Source organism: Carassius auratus, chromosome 29 (assembly GCF_003368295.1).
Source record: "Carassius auratus strain Wakin chromosome 29, ASM336829v1, whole genome shotgun sequence".
In the NCBI taxonomy this organism is placed as follows: Eukaryota; Metazoa; Chordata; class Actinopteri; order Cypriniformes; family Cyprinidae; genus Carassius; species Carassius auratus.
Genome location: NC_039271.1, coordinates 19158903 through 19175772, shown reverse-complemented (window position 1 = coordinate 19175772; position 16870 = coordinate 19158903). Strand labels below are relative to the sequence as shown.

Here is a 16870-nt window from a genome sequence, read left to right as displayed (position 1 = left end):
TTAAGCAGATACTTTCACTGTAATACAGTATGATTCTAAATGGCCATTCTTATTTTAATTATTTTCCCCTACACCTATCACAGTGCATTCTGGGAAATCTGCTTTATCGTATACATTTTTATTATACCAGAATGCTTTGTGAGATCATCAACAGAATTGAATCAGATTTTTGCCACTTTGAGTTCATTTTCTCGTCACATGCATTTTGGAAACTTAGTCAGTATTTTGTTTGTTTGTTTAATGAGCTCATTGCAATGCATTCTGGGATATCTATTTTATACAAGAATGCATCAGTGTTGTTATTAACAGAGGTTAAAACTATTTTACTTAAAATTCTAATGGAAAAAAAAAACCTATCTGGAATAAAATAAAAGAATTTATAAACTTTCAAAAACTAAAAGGTTTTTTAGGTTGCATTACTAAAATGACAACTTTTATTATTATTATTATTATTATTATTATTATAAAGCTAAATAGAAGCTAAACAGAAAAAAAAATGACTTAAACATGAAATTCTAAAGTGGAACAATTTAAAATCCTGTCTTCATTTACTCATTCTCCACTTTTTCCAAACCAAGTTTCTTTCTTTCTGCTGAACACAAAATATTTTTTTTTGAATGGCTACCATCAACTGTTCAACAGCTGAATGAAATTAATAGAGGTTTGGAACAACTGAAGGGTGAGTAAATAAATGAAAAGAATTATGATATTAAACCTGAGTGATCGTATCATGTAAGATCATGTTTCAGAAATGACTGATCCAAATATCAAAGGCACTGCTGATGTATCAGTTTGAGAGGAAGAGAGGGATCGTGGGAATGGTTGAGCGAGTCTATAGAGGTTGGCTGACAGCTGTCATACTTCACTGTGTCTAAGCGCTCTTCTGCCCTTCATCACACAGATGCTTGATTTCAACTGTGTGTGTGTGTGTGTGTGTGTGCGTGAGAGTGAGAGTGATGGGTAACACCTGAGGGCTGCACACACCCCAAACATCACAAACAATTACGAAAACATGAGAAGATGCAAGATCAGACAAGCACCTTATCATAGTGAATCTGACGCAGAAACCCACAAACTGCCACATATATTTCACACTCTCTTCACTGGCCTTTAAAAATCCTCACACTTTCTTTTACTGTCAGAGTCATTTGCAGCATTCCATATTCAGATGTTTACGGACATGTGGCTTTGCTGTGGGACAAAACACTGGAGTACAGAGCGGAGACTTGTGGCTTTAGTTTCAGGTTCACTGAAGTGCACAATAAATTAGCTCACTGTTTTATTTTTATTTAATTAAGTAAAATTATAAAATAAATATAAGCTTTTTTTTATTCCACTAGATTCTGCTATTTTAAAATTTAAAGTCTTCATTTTATCAGTAATATATTCTGTAGATATTCTATTGGAATCTCAATTACTTTCTTAAATATGTATGTATATATACATATATATATATATATATATATATATATATATATATATATATATGATAAAGATAAATAAATCTAAGCATATATTTAAAATAAATTATTTTATTATATATAGCTATAATAAAGAGGAATAAATCTAAGTGTAAATTTAAAGTAAATTTGGAAAAGCAAAACTGTTTACTTTAGATTATATAGATCATTTAAACACACACACACACACAATATATACTGAAATCATATACAGTATAATCTAAGTTTGTATACCCTTTGTATGTGTGTTTGAGGGAGTCTTTGATAATCTGGTGAAAGTTCAGGCAGCCTTTCATTACGTTTAAACTCTTGAGAGGAGAACTATAATCAAAGCATCAGATGTCTCGTATTTCCCTCAGCACGCAGCAGCACACATTAGTTTGTGAACTCACTGAACTGAACTCCTCTATGCCACTTGTCTCTGTAGCTCAGTGTAAGATGCTTTTCAGGTGCGAGAGGTGGAAAATCACTGGCTTGACTTTGACTTCTCAGGATCTCTCTCTCTTTCACTGGTACTCCCACCCTCCCTCGCTTCTCCTTGTCCTCTGTATGAGTCTCTTTCGCTGGCTCAGTGGGAAATGCGTGGTTTTATTTGTTTATCTTAAAGCAGGTTTTTCTGGTGAGGTGGATTAGGGTAAAAGAGGGTGTGTGTCCACATCTACACAGTGAATAACTAATGAAACGTAGCAAAGCTTCTAACTTAAATAAATATTTCAACTTTAATTAAATTTTAGTAAGTCATTTAATTTGAAAGCTTAATTCTACTTAGCTGGTTTGGAGGGAAACATTTATACAACTTATTTGTGTACTCTCTGCATATTTAGTAGCAAAATAAAATATTCCGTAAAAATACTGTTTGTGACTTTTTCGATTCAGGTATATAATGTATAGCTCCTTTAAATAATTTATACATAAAATATATTGAAAAAACACAAAACAATAAAAAGCATATCAATTACATACCAGAATATATCTTATATGATTAAATTCATATTATCAAATATACATGAATGTACAAATATTTTAATTATAATATTTAATATACATACAAATATTAACTATGTATACATATATTTAAAATGTATATTGTTAATATTTGTAATGAATTTTTTTATTTTATTTCTGTTTCAATTTTAATTGTAAAGTTTAAAATATAAATATATAATGTGCATATATATATATATATATATATATATATATATATATATATATATATATATAGATATAGATATATATATAGATATAGATAATATATAATAATAATTTTAAAAAGTTTTTCCTATTTTTTTATTTTTTTTTAAATGTCAATATATTTTTTATTAAGTTTTAATTTTTAGTTTTAGTCCCTGTAGTTCTTAAACTAAACAAAAAATAGATCTTTTTTTACTTTACTTCAGTTTGTCATATATATATATATGCACACACACACACACACACACACACACACACATAACATTTTAAAGTAAAGCTTCATTTTAAAGCTTCATTTCAAAGTAACTTCTTCAATACCAGTGTAACAGTCTTACATCACTCTAGAGGTATCCCATAATCCTCTATCACACACTGCCAGCGCACATGGTAGCATTTCCCTTAAACTTTTAACTCAACCTCTCAATGCAGCACCCTGTGAGTTCACGTGTGTGTGTGTGTGTGTGCGTGTGTGTGTGTACCTGGCCAGTAGAAAGGACACATTGGCAGTGTCGGGCAGAGCCAGTGGAAACTTCCTGTTTGAGCGCTTAGGGCATTCAACACTGCACCCATTCACCCATTCACTCCCTCTCTCTCTCTCAGTGGCGTTCATATACCCCTCTATTAGATACTCACTAGAGGTCAAAGGAAGTCACATCATTACTTGACACTAAGCAATTTCTTCAAGCAATATATATAAGTTTTTTAAATAAGTGTTTTTCATTTGTTTAAATCCCTTATTTTAAGTATGAGCATAAACAAAATATGAAAAATATCCACAGTAAAGGCATTGATTGTATTGTGGGATGATGCAATAATAGAGTCATACTATGATGTAACTCTGGAACGTCATCATCAATTTAGTAGGCTGTTAAAAGTGTAAACTGGTGTTTTTATGAGAAAGGAGGAGTTCATCCCTGCTGTGTGTGCTGTTTGCGAAAATCATGGAAAAGTTGCTTCAGCTTTTACAGTTTGGAAAAGTTGATTTGGTCTCTTGTGAACGAGGGTTTGCGGGCAGAAGCGCGTTTGTCTCTTTCTCCTCTTCTCGTTGACTCGGGATCAGTTTTACTGCAGCAGCACTAAATCAAGCGCTCCGCTTTAAGAGACAGACAAGAGATCAGTCAAGACGAGCAGCGCATTGAATCTGGGACTGCTGGGACTGAGGGGGAGAGACGCACAAGGACAGCTTTATCAGCAGCGCGAGTGTGTATGAATATGTGCATGCCACAGCTGAAAGAGGTATTAACTGTCTCGCAGAGCTGGACTCTGAGAGCTGGCATGCAGTTTGGTGTTTACTGAGCAAATACAGACAGACGCACGGGCACACGAACTAGCGCAGCACTCAGCTGGACTCAGCGCAGCAGCATGAGTCATCATCATCATCATCATCGCCACGGCAACAGCCGCTGCCCGCCTGACGGGTGCATTCTGTAATGGATGAATGATAAGAAAGATAAGGAGAAACTTCCTGTGTATCAGCACCAAGTGTGCTCAAATTTCTGCATGATGTGATTAAGATGATCAGTCGTTGAAAAACAAACTAATGTATTTGATTTGGATCTCAAGAAATATGTTTGATTATTATAAATCTCGGACAGAGTTTTTGCTGCTTAATATTTTGTGAAACCGTGATATACTACCATTCAAACGTTATGTAAGATATAATAATAATTATTATTATTATTTTAATTAATACTTGTTTTCAACATGGGCAGCCTAGATTAAGTTGGCATTTATATTGCTCAAAAGATTTCTATTTGGAAATTTTTCAGCAAAACACAATGGAAAAAAAAGTTACATAATAAAATAAATTAAGCAGCAAAAACTGTTTTCAGCAATGATAACCATAACCACTGTAAATAATTGAATATCAATAATAATTATAATATTTGAGCGCCAAATAAGAATATTTGCTTGATTTCTGAAGGATCATGTGACACTGAAGCCTGGAGTAATGATGCTGAAAATTACGCAGAAATCATTTACATTTACGGTTTCTGTCATATAGCATATTATGTGTGTTAACAAATAATATAATATAATATAATATAAATGTTAATGCATATATTATGAAGTGCAGAAGTGCAAACTAATATGAATATAATTCTGAAATCTTTACACTCTTTAATTCTCTGAGTTAAACTTAAGCCCTCTGAGTGTGCTAAACTCTCTCTCTGAGCTCATATAAATGGATGATAAATCTTAGCATGAGGACAGATGGAGGCAAGGCTTTGACTTTATTTAATTATTCATCTCATGCTTATAAACCAAGTCTGAGAGCTTCCGAGGTCGTCGGGTCGCGGGGTCAAATCATGACCTCAGTGACCGAGAATCAATCTCCTGAAAAGCAGCAGCGAACTTTCAGTGAGACGTTAGTGTGTGTTTCTTCAGCTATGGCCGCAGGTAGATTTTTATGCAAACTAACAGATTTCAACTTAAATAAAATCCATCATATGGTTAACAATCATAAAATTATTAAATTAGCATAAAACTGCATCAATTATATGCATACAACTATAAAAATAAAAACATTAATATAAAAGACTGACAAATATTTATATTTTATTACTTTTTTGCACAAATAACAACAGTTACTGAGAAAAATCTATTTAAGTGTGAACCAAAATTCTAAAAAGTTTACCACATTTACCTTCATCTCAGTTGTTATGTGTTATAATATTGATATTACCATAAATAAATTATATATATATATATATATATATATATATATATATATATATATATATATATAGAGTTAAAATATTAAAAGAAAATTAATAATATCTTAATAAATAATATTGAATATTTTATAATGAATTTGAAATTTGCCTAGGCAAAACTATTTTTAAGAGGATTATCATTATTACATTAAATTAAATTAAATTAAATTACATTTATCCAAAAGTGACTTACAGTGCATTCAGGCTATCAATTATTACTTAACATGTGTTCCCGGGGATATAAATATTAATTAATATTAATATTAACTATTATTAATAGACAAATTAAGTAAATTAGAGTGTGAAAAGTGTTTTTAAGAGTTTGCTTTCTAAACTTCTGCAGGGCCAAAAGTGCCAATATATTTAAGAAACACCCCGCTGCTTTCTCTTGTGGGCAAACAGATTCTTTGAATGTATGATTATTAATGCTTTGCTCATGTTTGCCTCTTGTGTTTTGGTGTTTTGGATTCTCTCTATTTCAGGAAAGCCTGAACGTAGTGAAGATAAATGCACGGCGCACAAACACAAACGTACCTCAAACACACTTACGCATATCAAAGCTCTGTTGTAGCGTATCGACTTGACAAAATGTTACAATTACCGCAGGCTACTGCCAGCTGTGTTTTACTGTGGGATTTGAATCTCATTAAAGGTGCGTGCAGTCAAGTTTTCCTCATTAAAATTTAACACGTAAAGAAATTAAGAGTACTTTTGGGAAAAAAATATGGTTCAAATCATATCAGTAGCCTGATAAAAGCTACTTTATTTTACATATCTCAACATTTTGAGATCACATGACCAGCCGGATACTCACATCATCTACTCACTTTTACTTGTTATTCGACATATTTGTTTATCAAGTAATTCACAATTATTGTATGCTGAATTTTTATTAATGCATTTTGCTACTGTATGCAAATATGTCTGTTTTTCTTTGCCACAAACCTCTGCCAGAGTTTCTGCGAGCATCTGTGTGTGTGTGTGTGTTTGTGTGTCGCTCTGGTATTATTGTAATGTGAATGCATTCCAGCTATCTAATTGCAGTGGAAAGCAGCTAGCTGTGTCGGTGCGCTGGGAATAAATGAGCTCAGGGCGTCTACAGACTGACAGAGCACCATGTAAACGTGTTTTTGTCTGAGAGACAGAGATACTGAGGGAAACTTAGGCTGAGGGAGAGACCATATCTCAGCATCGTTGTCTGCTCTGTGATAACAATGTGAAAGTGTGTGTTGAAGATTGATGCTGGATCTGTGTTAGCAGGAACAAATAGCAAATCCTGTGGACGGAAGCCTCAGTTAGGATACAGTGCTGAATCCGCTTCTGTTCAGTCACAGTTCAGTTATAAACAGCCTCATTCTATAAACAAAGGGACTCTCTTAAATATTCTGATCTCAAATATGAATTTTTAAAGTATGATCTGAGAGTTTATTGTGAAGACTTTCTAGTCTGGTCAGAATGTGTTTTGTCGGGGGTTATTTCAGGGAGACGAGCGATGTGTACTGTATATGTGTATAATATCTCCTGATTTAACTGCATTAACATTGCTGCAATAAAAAAGACTATTTACTACAAAGTTTTGAAGATGAATCAAAATAAATAGATAATAAATTAATAATTTATATAAAGTTTAAATAATTTTTGATGCACACATTTGTTTGACACATTTATGAAAATATTTAAAATAATTTGGTCTATTAATCTATATGAAAAACATTTTTGAACCTGATAAACTTGAAGTTAGTTGCACAGCATTGCTGCAATAAATAGATTTATTTTATATATATATTTAGCAAAATAATAAAAAACTAAATCTGAAAAATTAATAAAAAATAAATATTACATTATAACAATAAATATATATTATTTATTTATATTTAGTATAATAATATTTGAAATAATTTATTTCATTTCAATATAATTATTTCAAATAATTTTATACCATTATTATTACTGTTCATAAAATTATTACACATTTATTTAAAATATAGCAACATCTCCTTGATTCTTGTTTTTTTTTAAAAAGGAGCTCGACTTCAGTTATTTATTCATACAGACAGTCTCAGAGATGCTTCTGTATGCTGTTGTATGAAGGGGATCATTGAGAGTCATATCTGTTGGTAAATGTGACTTTCAATCCCAAACACAGACTGACTGAAAGTAACTTTGGTCATTGACGTGTAGCTTTTGTTAGCCCTCTCAACACATAGCTTATGATCACATACACATCCCATCTGTACCCCTGCATAATGGAGTTCACTTTCAACTTTATCTATTTATAACACAATATAGGGATGATAGCTGGAAAATCCACTTAAGTTTTATATCAAGGTTTTTCTATTACCATAGTCCTGACGTGTCTGTAGGAACCGGAGTGGACACTATATCATTAGCTATATATGTATAAAGAGACCGTGCTTCAGAGAAAAGCTCTAAGCATTTTGAATGGCTCTGCCAAATACAGACACCGTCCTGCTACCGATGAAGCTCAGTGTAAAGTTTTACGAATTTTACCCTGCTACTGAGTGATTGATTAGTATGCTTATCCATTGTAATTAATTCTTTCATGCTGCCTTTTTTAAATTAAAAGGAATAGCACATGCGAAAATTGTCTTTATTTACTCACCCTCGTGTCATTCCAACCTGTATGACTTTCTTCTATCTGTGGAACACAAAAGTAGATGTTTAGTTGAATGTTCATGCTGCTCTTTTCCATAAAAGAAGGCAGATGAAGATGGATGTTAACAAGCTGCAAAAATGATAAAAAAAAAGTACCATAAAAGTACAATATCAGGACTTCTGTGATATATTTTACAAAGCCGCAGAAGACTGAAGATAGAAAGTCATACAGGTTTGAAACAACATGAAGGAGAGTAAATGACAATTAAAAATTTTGCATGAACTGTCCCTTTAAGAATATATTTCTAGACAACCTGATTTTATGCTCTGTATATGCAAAGACATAGTTTCGGTTTCCTTATGAATTTATCTGCTGATAAGGTGTTGCAATGGTGCTTTATTCTAGGTATCTTAAAACCTGTCAGCGCAGATACTGGCCAAAAACTCTGGGAAAATTCCACTAGAATAGAGCGCTTAAACTGATGAGAGTGGGTGTGTATAAAAGAGAGTGAAAGAGGCTGACACACACACACACACACACAGAGACAGAGCATGTGGGTGGCTGTAGGTTTGAATAATGATTTAGAGAAGTGTACATTGCTATTCTCTTTGTAAATGTTAGATTACATCCAACATGAAGAAACTTGATGAAACCGAGTGAAACCAGAGCTAGAGATATCGATTTCAACAACTAAAGATCAACTCAAATGGGAATAGTTCACACAAAAAGTGAAATTCTGAAAGTTTGGATAGACAGACAGACACGTAGATAGAAATTCACCGCTGACCTGTAAGACTGACCTTTAACTTTTGGCCCCTATTGAGCAGATTGAGGGAAGGGTCCACACAGCTCAGCAAGATTCCACTTTCACTGCCACAGGCCTTCAGCAGAACATTTCACAAGTCTTTGGTGTGTTTGATGTGGTGAGATGGTGTGTGTTCACTGCTTTTGTTACAGTGTGGAAGAAGTTCAGGAATTTAAGAGCACTCTTTAATAGGATAAACACCACAAAATAGCATTGCTCGCTGGGAGACTTACAACTGATTGCAATAGAATTTGACATCAATATGATGCGAAGCTAAATATCATACACAAATATTGGGTAAAACAGTCAATTTTAATTAGGTTAAACTCTTTCAGGACGGTATATTTACAATCTCTAATTTGTATGAATTTTTCCCTCAGTTTGTTGCAGCACATTCTGATCACTGCATTCTGGATTGTTTTACTATGTCATCATTTGGCCAAAACGATGCACTGTACCTTATATCAAAATGTATTTTTTTAGGATTGTAAAAGTTAATTTGAAATTGAAATTTAATTCAAAGTAGTTTTATTGGCAGTCATAGTTATAAAAAGTAGGAATGGACAATTTTTTTTACAATGGACAATATAAAAGTCTATTATTATTAAGGATGTTTTAATATTCAACCCTCCTGCACAGTTATCTAATATCTAATCTAATCTAATATCTATCTAATTATCTAATATTTGGAGTTACAGGATGTTATGTTAAAACTAAACTGGTGGGTTAAAACCCAAATCGGTGGGAAGGCAGCAGAATTAATTGTCCCTGTCGTAGAAGATCTAAGATAAGATTTTAATAATAGTGGCTTGTGCAAAACTTTCCCCTTTATGGCAGCCTGCTGATTTATGGTCTTTACAGAGCTTTAAATATGGACATTGGAAACTAGTCTTTACATTTATATTCAAATTTATGCATTTGGCAGACACTTTTATCCAAAGCGATAAATTGCATGGAATGTCTACATTTTATCAGTTGAAGCATTCCCTGAAAAATAAACCAATGATGCCAGGGGTGTCCAAACCTGTTCCTGGAGGGCCACTGTCCTTTAGAGTTTAGCTCCAACCCTAATTAAACACACCTTAACCAAAGTAACCAGACTCACTAGAAACTCCCAAGCATGTGTGTTGGAGCTGGTTGGAGTTAATTGCATGATATTGGCCCTCTAGGAGCAGGACTGAACAACCCCCAGCTATGATCTACTGTTCTACCTACTTTGTCTGTTTTCTTATTAATACCATCGACCCTTTTCTTCTTCTCTTTCCTAGGCTGAGTTTTCTGCGGCGGCGGTGTTGCATCAGGCCCGGCGTGATCAGATGGCGGACACATGTCGTGCCTACAGCGCGTCCAGCCGCAAGCGACGTGTGCTGACCCCCAGCGACCTCAAGCACTTTGTGGTGGACGAGGAGCATGAGCTCATCTACTGCTACGTCCCCAAGGTGGCCTGCACCAACTGGAAGCGGGTTATGATGGTGCTGAGTGGCCGGGGCAAGTACAGCGGCCCCATGGAGATCCCGTCCAACGAGGCCCACGTGCCCTCCAACCTCAAAACCCTAAACCAGTACAGCATTCCCGACATCAACCACCGGCTCAAGAGCTACCTCAAGTTTCTGTTTGTGCGTGAGCCCTTCGAGCGGTTGGTTTCAGCCTACCGTAACAAATTCACGCTCCGATACAACACCTCATTTCACAAGCGCTATGGGACGAAGATTGTGCGGCGGTACCGCAAGAATGCAACAACCGAGGCACTGCAGAGCGGCGCCGATGTGAAATTCCAAGAGTTCGCTGATTACCTGGTGGATCCGGGCACGCAGAGAGAAGCTCCGCTCAACGAACACTGGCAGACGGTCTACTCGCTCTGCCACCCCTGCCATATCCACTACGATCTAGTGGGCAAATACGAGACTCTGGAGGAGGACGCCAACTATGTGCTCAAACTGGCAGGGGTGGGTGACTCCTTGCGCTTCCCATCCTATGCCAAATCCACCCGTACCACCGACCAAATGGCCGCCATGTTTTTCAACAACATCAGCTCCCAGCAGCAAGGCCAGCTGTACCAACTCTACAAACTGGACTTTCTTATGTTCAACTACTCCACTCCCAGCTACCTTAAACTGCAGTAAACACACATACGCGGTCGCGCACACGTTCCGAGCTTGTCAAACAAGGTTGAGCAATGGGAGAAGGACCATGGCTGAAAGACACAGGCGGGGGAATCAACCGAGCAGTCAATGTAAAATCGTATTTATATCCGGATGGTTGGTTTATTTCGAGATGACTTGAGAGCTATCGATCAACTGCAGATGCGGACAACTTGGAAAGTCTTTTGAGACGGAAGTCTGATGTATTTGCCCATTGAATTGTACATTTCCAGTGTAAAGGCCCCTGTTCCCAAACATCAAAAGCAATATAACAGATTCTGAGCTATACCTGCTCAAATGGTTTATCTATTAATATACTCAACCAGCCGCTGCCGTCATAATTGAAGCTTCACGGAAAGGAGCGCCTAGATTAATAATATGTCTCCAGATACAATCAGACTTGTTCTGACTTCAGTCCCCCACTTCTAATTTCATGTTCCCTTTGGAGGTTCCCTCGCTTCTCCCATACTCAGACGGCCTTTGTGTGTGTATGTGTATTTATACAGTGCAAATTTAAAGGTGCACACTAAAAAAGAAGATAAAAAAGAGGCATTGAATGGTGCCTTCATGAAAGGGGCGTGTCTAAATGTGAGTGACAGGCAGGGGCTCCACCCACTAGGTTTGTCAGGGAGCATCTGTAGCAGTCGGGAGGTCAGAGGTCACTGCTGGCTGGCCTCAAGCACACTGTTCCCACAACCCCTCCTCGCTCAGTTGGTCTTCAGTAAGGATTTTTAAAGCAGGAATTTGTTTTATTTTCTATTTGTTTATAATGGAAAAAGTTGCTGCGAGCAGCACTTCAATAATACAATTTGAATTACTGTGTGAAATAGAGATGAGAAAGACTTAATTTTTTGTTTCCAGAAAAGGCAATCTGCTTAGAGGTAGAGACTTTCTGAGGTTTAATTGTCATAATTCGTTCATATTTCTTCTTGCCTCATTTGCAGAACACTGTTGCTGGGAAACCATGCTGGTTGTTTTGTCACGGGTGTACAGAAAAAAGGGCAGGACTTTGTTTTCTGAGCTGTTCTCATGGGAAAGTTTCACACGGTGGTGTGTTTGAGAGAAACAGAGAGCTAGAGAGAGAGAAAATGCAGGCGAATCTGTTACATCCATTAGATGATTTAAACACTTTTGAGTTTGAGTTCAAAGGAACACCTTGTATTTTATTTTTCTAATTTGCGTTGACGGTGCACAAAAATGATTGAAAAAAAAAATGCTTATTTGATTGGCCACAAGCGAGTGTGTCCGAGTGCTTTATCTCATTGTCTTTGTAGCAAATATTGACTCTGGCTAAAGGATTCTGTTAGCTTCCTCTCTCCCATATCTCTTTGCATTTTAGGAAAAGTCCTGGGTTCATTTGGCCTGAATAAGTGAGTGCTGATTAGCAGGATTTTAAGTTCTGTAGAGCACGGTCTTTAATGAAGACCACACATGCTCACACACACTTGTGTCAGCTCCTTATGCAGAGGGTAAAACGCGGCAAAAAAGCAAAAAAAAAGAAAAACAATCTTATAAAACCAAGCCACGTTATCAACCTCTCTTTCTTTGTTTACTCTATTTCTACTGCTACTCCTTTAATACATCTGATCCTACTCAAAAAACAAAGGGAAAATAAGATTAACATTCCCATGCAGCTTCTAATAATACAGATAACTGACTGGCAGGTCGGATTTACTTGCAAGATATTCCAGTAGATAAATTTAGCATGTTATCTTTCACAAAGACACATAAAACCTTTATTTAGTTGTTATTAGATTGCCTGTTGAAATCTCTGCTCTCCTCTTCACCAGAACAGGAAATGAATCTCAATTGTAATGAATCACTTCATTTTGAATCATCAGCTCAGAAAACAAAGCCTGGATGCTTTCTCGGTTTAACTGTTTATTGCATTTGTTCTGCAACAACAAACACGGTACAGCCTCATTAGCGCCCACACGACAGCCACGCTAATACACGCATTAGCGCCCACATTAGCAGGCACAGTGCCTTTCAAACTGTCACTCTATCACATGTAGTACAGCTCACTCATGTTGCATGCAGCATTTTTAATTTTTAGAAATACAACACATTTATTTACGATTCATGTTTCCAGCTGAGCTCTTCCCCAGATGGAGGTTTTATCATATTTAGCTAACTTTACACACTCTAGTACAGAACAGCTAGGTTCACCATCCACACATGCTCACATGGCTTCCCTGTTACTCTTTGGGCTTGTTTAATAATCAGTAACTACATTGGTTCGATTTGCCGTAGCTATTTGTCGCAGTGAGCGTCCGCTTGCTTTCTTGAGCTCACAAACATTCTTGAACTATCGGCAGTTTAATTTATTTATTTATTCCTGCTCTGTATTCAGGATGGACTCTGCCGGGTCACTGGGTCGGACCCTCACACTGTACATGGGAAAAATACAAACCAAGTGAACTGTCGGATCAATGCGCTCGCTGGAGAACGCGCTCACACACACTGTCTCTATCTCTCTCTCATCTGTTTTCTCAATAAATCTGAAACTGAAACCCCCGGTGTCGCCACATAATCATTAAACTTGAGTGAAAATGTTGTCAGTCGCTAAAGCTCTTCCTCCTCATTTGGCATGATTCATAGGAAAACATTTTTTTTTGATCCTGCACCGCACGGTCCTGCTCACAGCTTCTTAGAGGGGATTTGTTCAATTACAATGTTCCTTAAATCCTGAAGGGGTTTAATAGGCCTTATTAAAATCAGTAGAGGCTGAATGTGATCCCTCACCTTTAGATAAACAACTTTTACGTTTGTCTGTGAGCAAACTTATTTATAGCTACTGTAGCTCAGCCGGTAGATCTTGACGTCAGTAATGCCAAGGGACGGCTTTATATCTGTTGTCATGTGAATAATAATTCAGTAACTACTTTCTGGAGTCTCACTCTTACTGTACAACATAATGTTAATAGCAAGTTTTATGCATTTGATTCACTAAACAGACTGACTCATCAAAAGAGGGTGTAATAAGCAGCAAAGCAAATATGTGGTTCTGCGAGACTAAATACTCCCTAACAATATTATTATTACTATATGAAAAAACCCAGTTATTAGCCTCTTAGCAAGGCCACATTTTTGAATCTTTGACTATATGGCTGACCTTGTGGTGCTTGCAGGGCCTCCCAGGTCTTGTGGTGAGTCCAGATGTGTCTGGTTATATGTTATATCCCAGCAAGATTTGAAGTGGGACCTTTGATGCAAGAGGAAACGTAAAAGCATGCAGAGCTTTTGTGCCACATTGGTGCAACAGATCTGCTTTAAGGGCTGCCAGAGAAATGTGTGTCACTCCACTGTGAAGAAAGATTCATGTACGCTTCAGTAGTGGGTTGTCACTTTGGTGTCAAAAGTGAAACAGCAGCCAAAGTCTAACTTCACATTGAAAATCCTGAGTTTTGGGGTTTTTTTCTTGCTGAATGTGCAGTTCTCATGCAACTTTGCTACCGCACCTGCTATGGTCGCCTCCGCTCCACCCTCCACCGTAACCTCTCGGTAATTTTAAGAATACACCAATGCCTAGCCGCTGGGGCGAAGTTCATCCTCTGAATTAGGTTCTTCAACCACATCAAACCTGGCATTGGGATAGGCTTCGGGTTTTCTTAGTGAACACGTGCAGGGTCGAGTTGGCAGCAGTTCTCTCTGTCATTATCTAACTTATGAAGGGCTGAAAGGATGATGTTGGTGGGAAGTTAGATGTTGTTCCCTTAGGGACCGCTACACTGTTTACTGCTAATATGCAGGTGTAGCTGAAAACTACTACCATTTGGTTTAATCTCCAAGCTCTAAAACCCAATCAGAACACACACACACACAAAAAAAGAAGATATTTTCAATCAAGTTTTCCTTAATTCCCAAGGATGAAATTGGCTGTGGTTCAATCACAGCGGAGATTTTCGGTCCGTCCATTTCCCTAAGAAGTGTTTCTCATTGCTGTATACTTGATTAGTCCATAGTAATCCATTTGCACAACAGTTGAACTCCTTCAACCCTTCGCTTCAGCTTTAGTCGAGAAGGAATTTCACACCTGAATGGCAGAAACCGCTCTCTGTTGGAGTCTAAGCATGACGGAGAATGACAGCTTTCGCTGACATCTTTCGCTCTCATGGCTGAATTGAGCAAATACTGACAATAAAGAGGAAGAGGATGAAGTGAACAATCAAAACAAGTGGTTTTTCATGACCGTTCACAAAAAAAAAAAAAAAAATGTACTCACCCTCATTTCGAAGCGGTTTGACTATTTCGGACAAAATATTTCAACTATTTTTGTTTATACAATAAGAATGAATGGGGTCATATGGGTACCCCACTGACTTTCATTGAATGAACAAAAGAGGCATTTTACTAAATATCTTTTTTTCCGTTCCACATATGAAAGGAACATTTTGAAACGTAATGAGTGTGAGCAAACAATAACAACTGTCCTTTAAAATAGCCTTGAACTGGGATCCCACATTTCAAAACTATTTCAGGTCAAATGTGGTGCTGTATAAAATGTTCGATGAATAGTCCAAATGGAGAAATAAAATGTGTCCACAGTGAGTAAGGGCATGCTGTACAGTGCAATCTAAACCATCATTTTTTGGCTTGTATTTAACTCTCATGCTCATGCCAGGGGACGACTCCAAATCCCATCTTTAAGACGTACTTGATGATCAGGACGGCAAAGGTTGTAATGGAAGAGCGGGTGTTGTGTTGACTTGAGTCTGACTTCATTACCATAGTTCAGTGCTGCTTATACTGTCAGAAAAAGTAGAGGTTATGCTACAGACTACAGTGAAAATGCTAGTCCTAAGGGCTTTCCAATATTGAACATTTTATCTAAAATATAATGAAACTGATCTGAGGCTGTAAATGTTACATTTCAAAGTAAACAAAGTTATTTTGGTTTGCTCCGCACTCAAAGCAATCATATGACTTTGAGTATAGTGTATGAATTATATGGACTACTTTTATCATAATTTTATGGCCCTTTATTGTCCAATATCCTTGATCACAGTCCTCATAACATTACCTCATGAGAAGTTCCTCAGCTGGTTATTGGAACAAGGTAACTGTTTTTTGCTAGTCTAAGGTGGTCAATCTAACAGCTTGAACAAGATGGTCTACCAGGTCCACCATTTAGTAGTCAAGCAAATATTCTATTCAGACCAGCTTGGCCCAAGTAGAGACCATGTAAAACCTTGAATTTTCCAGCAGGAAACAACAAAAACACACAAATATCAATGCTAGTTTTGAAAGCCATTGCTCTGATTAGCTTCACAAGAGCAGTCAATTGGCTTGATGGCCTGTTTGTTGTTAGTGGTGAACATGAGGGATCACGGTACAGAGGCTGTGGGCTGCATTGAGGTATTGGGTCTGCTTTAATAGAGTGCTAATATGCAACAGCATGGTCCCTCTGGCTCGATTTGGGGGCCGTTTATGAGCAGGCTCAGATTTCAGGACCCCCAATCCACCACACCGCACAAATAACCCCATTAAACCCTGAAGACAGGAGAGTTCAACAACCATCATTAACATGGCCTGTCTAGACTTCCAAACACTCAAACAGAGGCCTTTTGTTTTAGATCGCCGACAATAATATACTAGACATGTCAAAAACGTTGAGGGATAAGTGATGTTTGGAAAGTGTTTGTACTCTTGTCACGTTTAATAGCCAATAATGAGCTGTGCAAAAGGTAATGAAATAAATATCTGTGAATTAAATAATAGCAGGCCACGAAACCGCTAATCAGATTACAAAACAATTTCTGAGCTTGGCTAACGAGTTTTAACTGCTCAGTTTGACAAAACTGCAGGTGGGGTAAAGTGCAAATTTTAGGAGAACACTATATAAAGTGCCTGATGTATTTTTTTTGGCATTGTGATCAAATAAAAACACTTTGGTTCATGCTTTATTGTTTTCACACAACAAGCGAATACCTTCTTTT

At 36.8% G+C, this 16870-nt stretch overlaps 1 protein-coding gene across 2 annotated transcripts in view; it reads left to right on the top strand.

Annotated features, from left to right (window-relative positions):
• LOC113048290 (carbohydrate sulfotransferase 11) overlaps positions 1 to 16830 on the top strand; it is a 39986-nt gene extending 23156 nt beyond the window's left edge. For both annotated transcript variants that reach the window (XM_026210012.1, XM_026210011.1), the window contains exon 3: positions 10059 to 16830. In XM_026210012.1, coding sequence (XP_026065797.1) covers positions 10059 to 10913 — 855 coding nt within the window. In that variant the 3' untranslated portion in view covers positions 10914 to 16830. The remainder of the gene's footprint in view (positions 1 to 10058) is intronic.
• Positions 16831 to 16870: the final 40 nt, after the last annotated feature.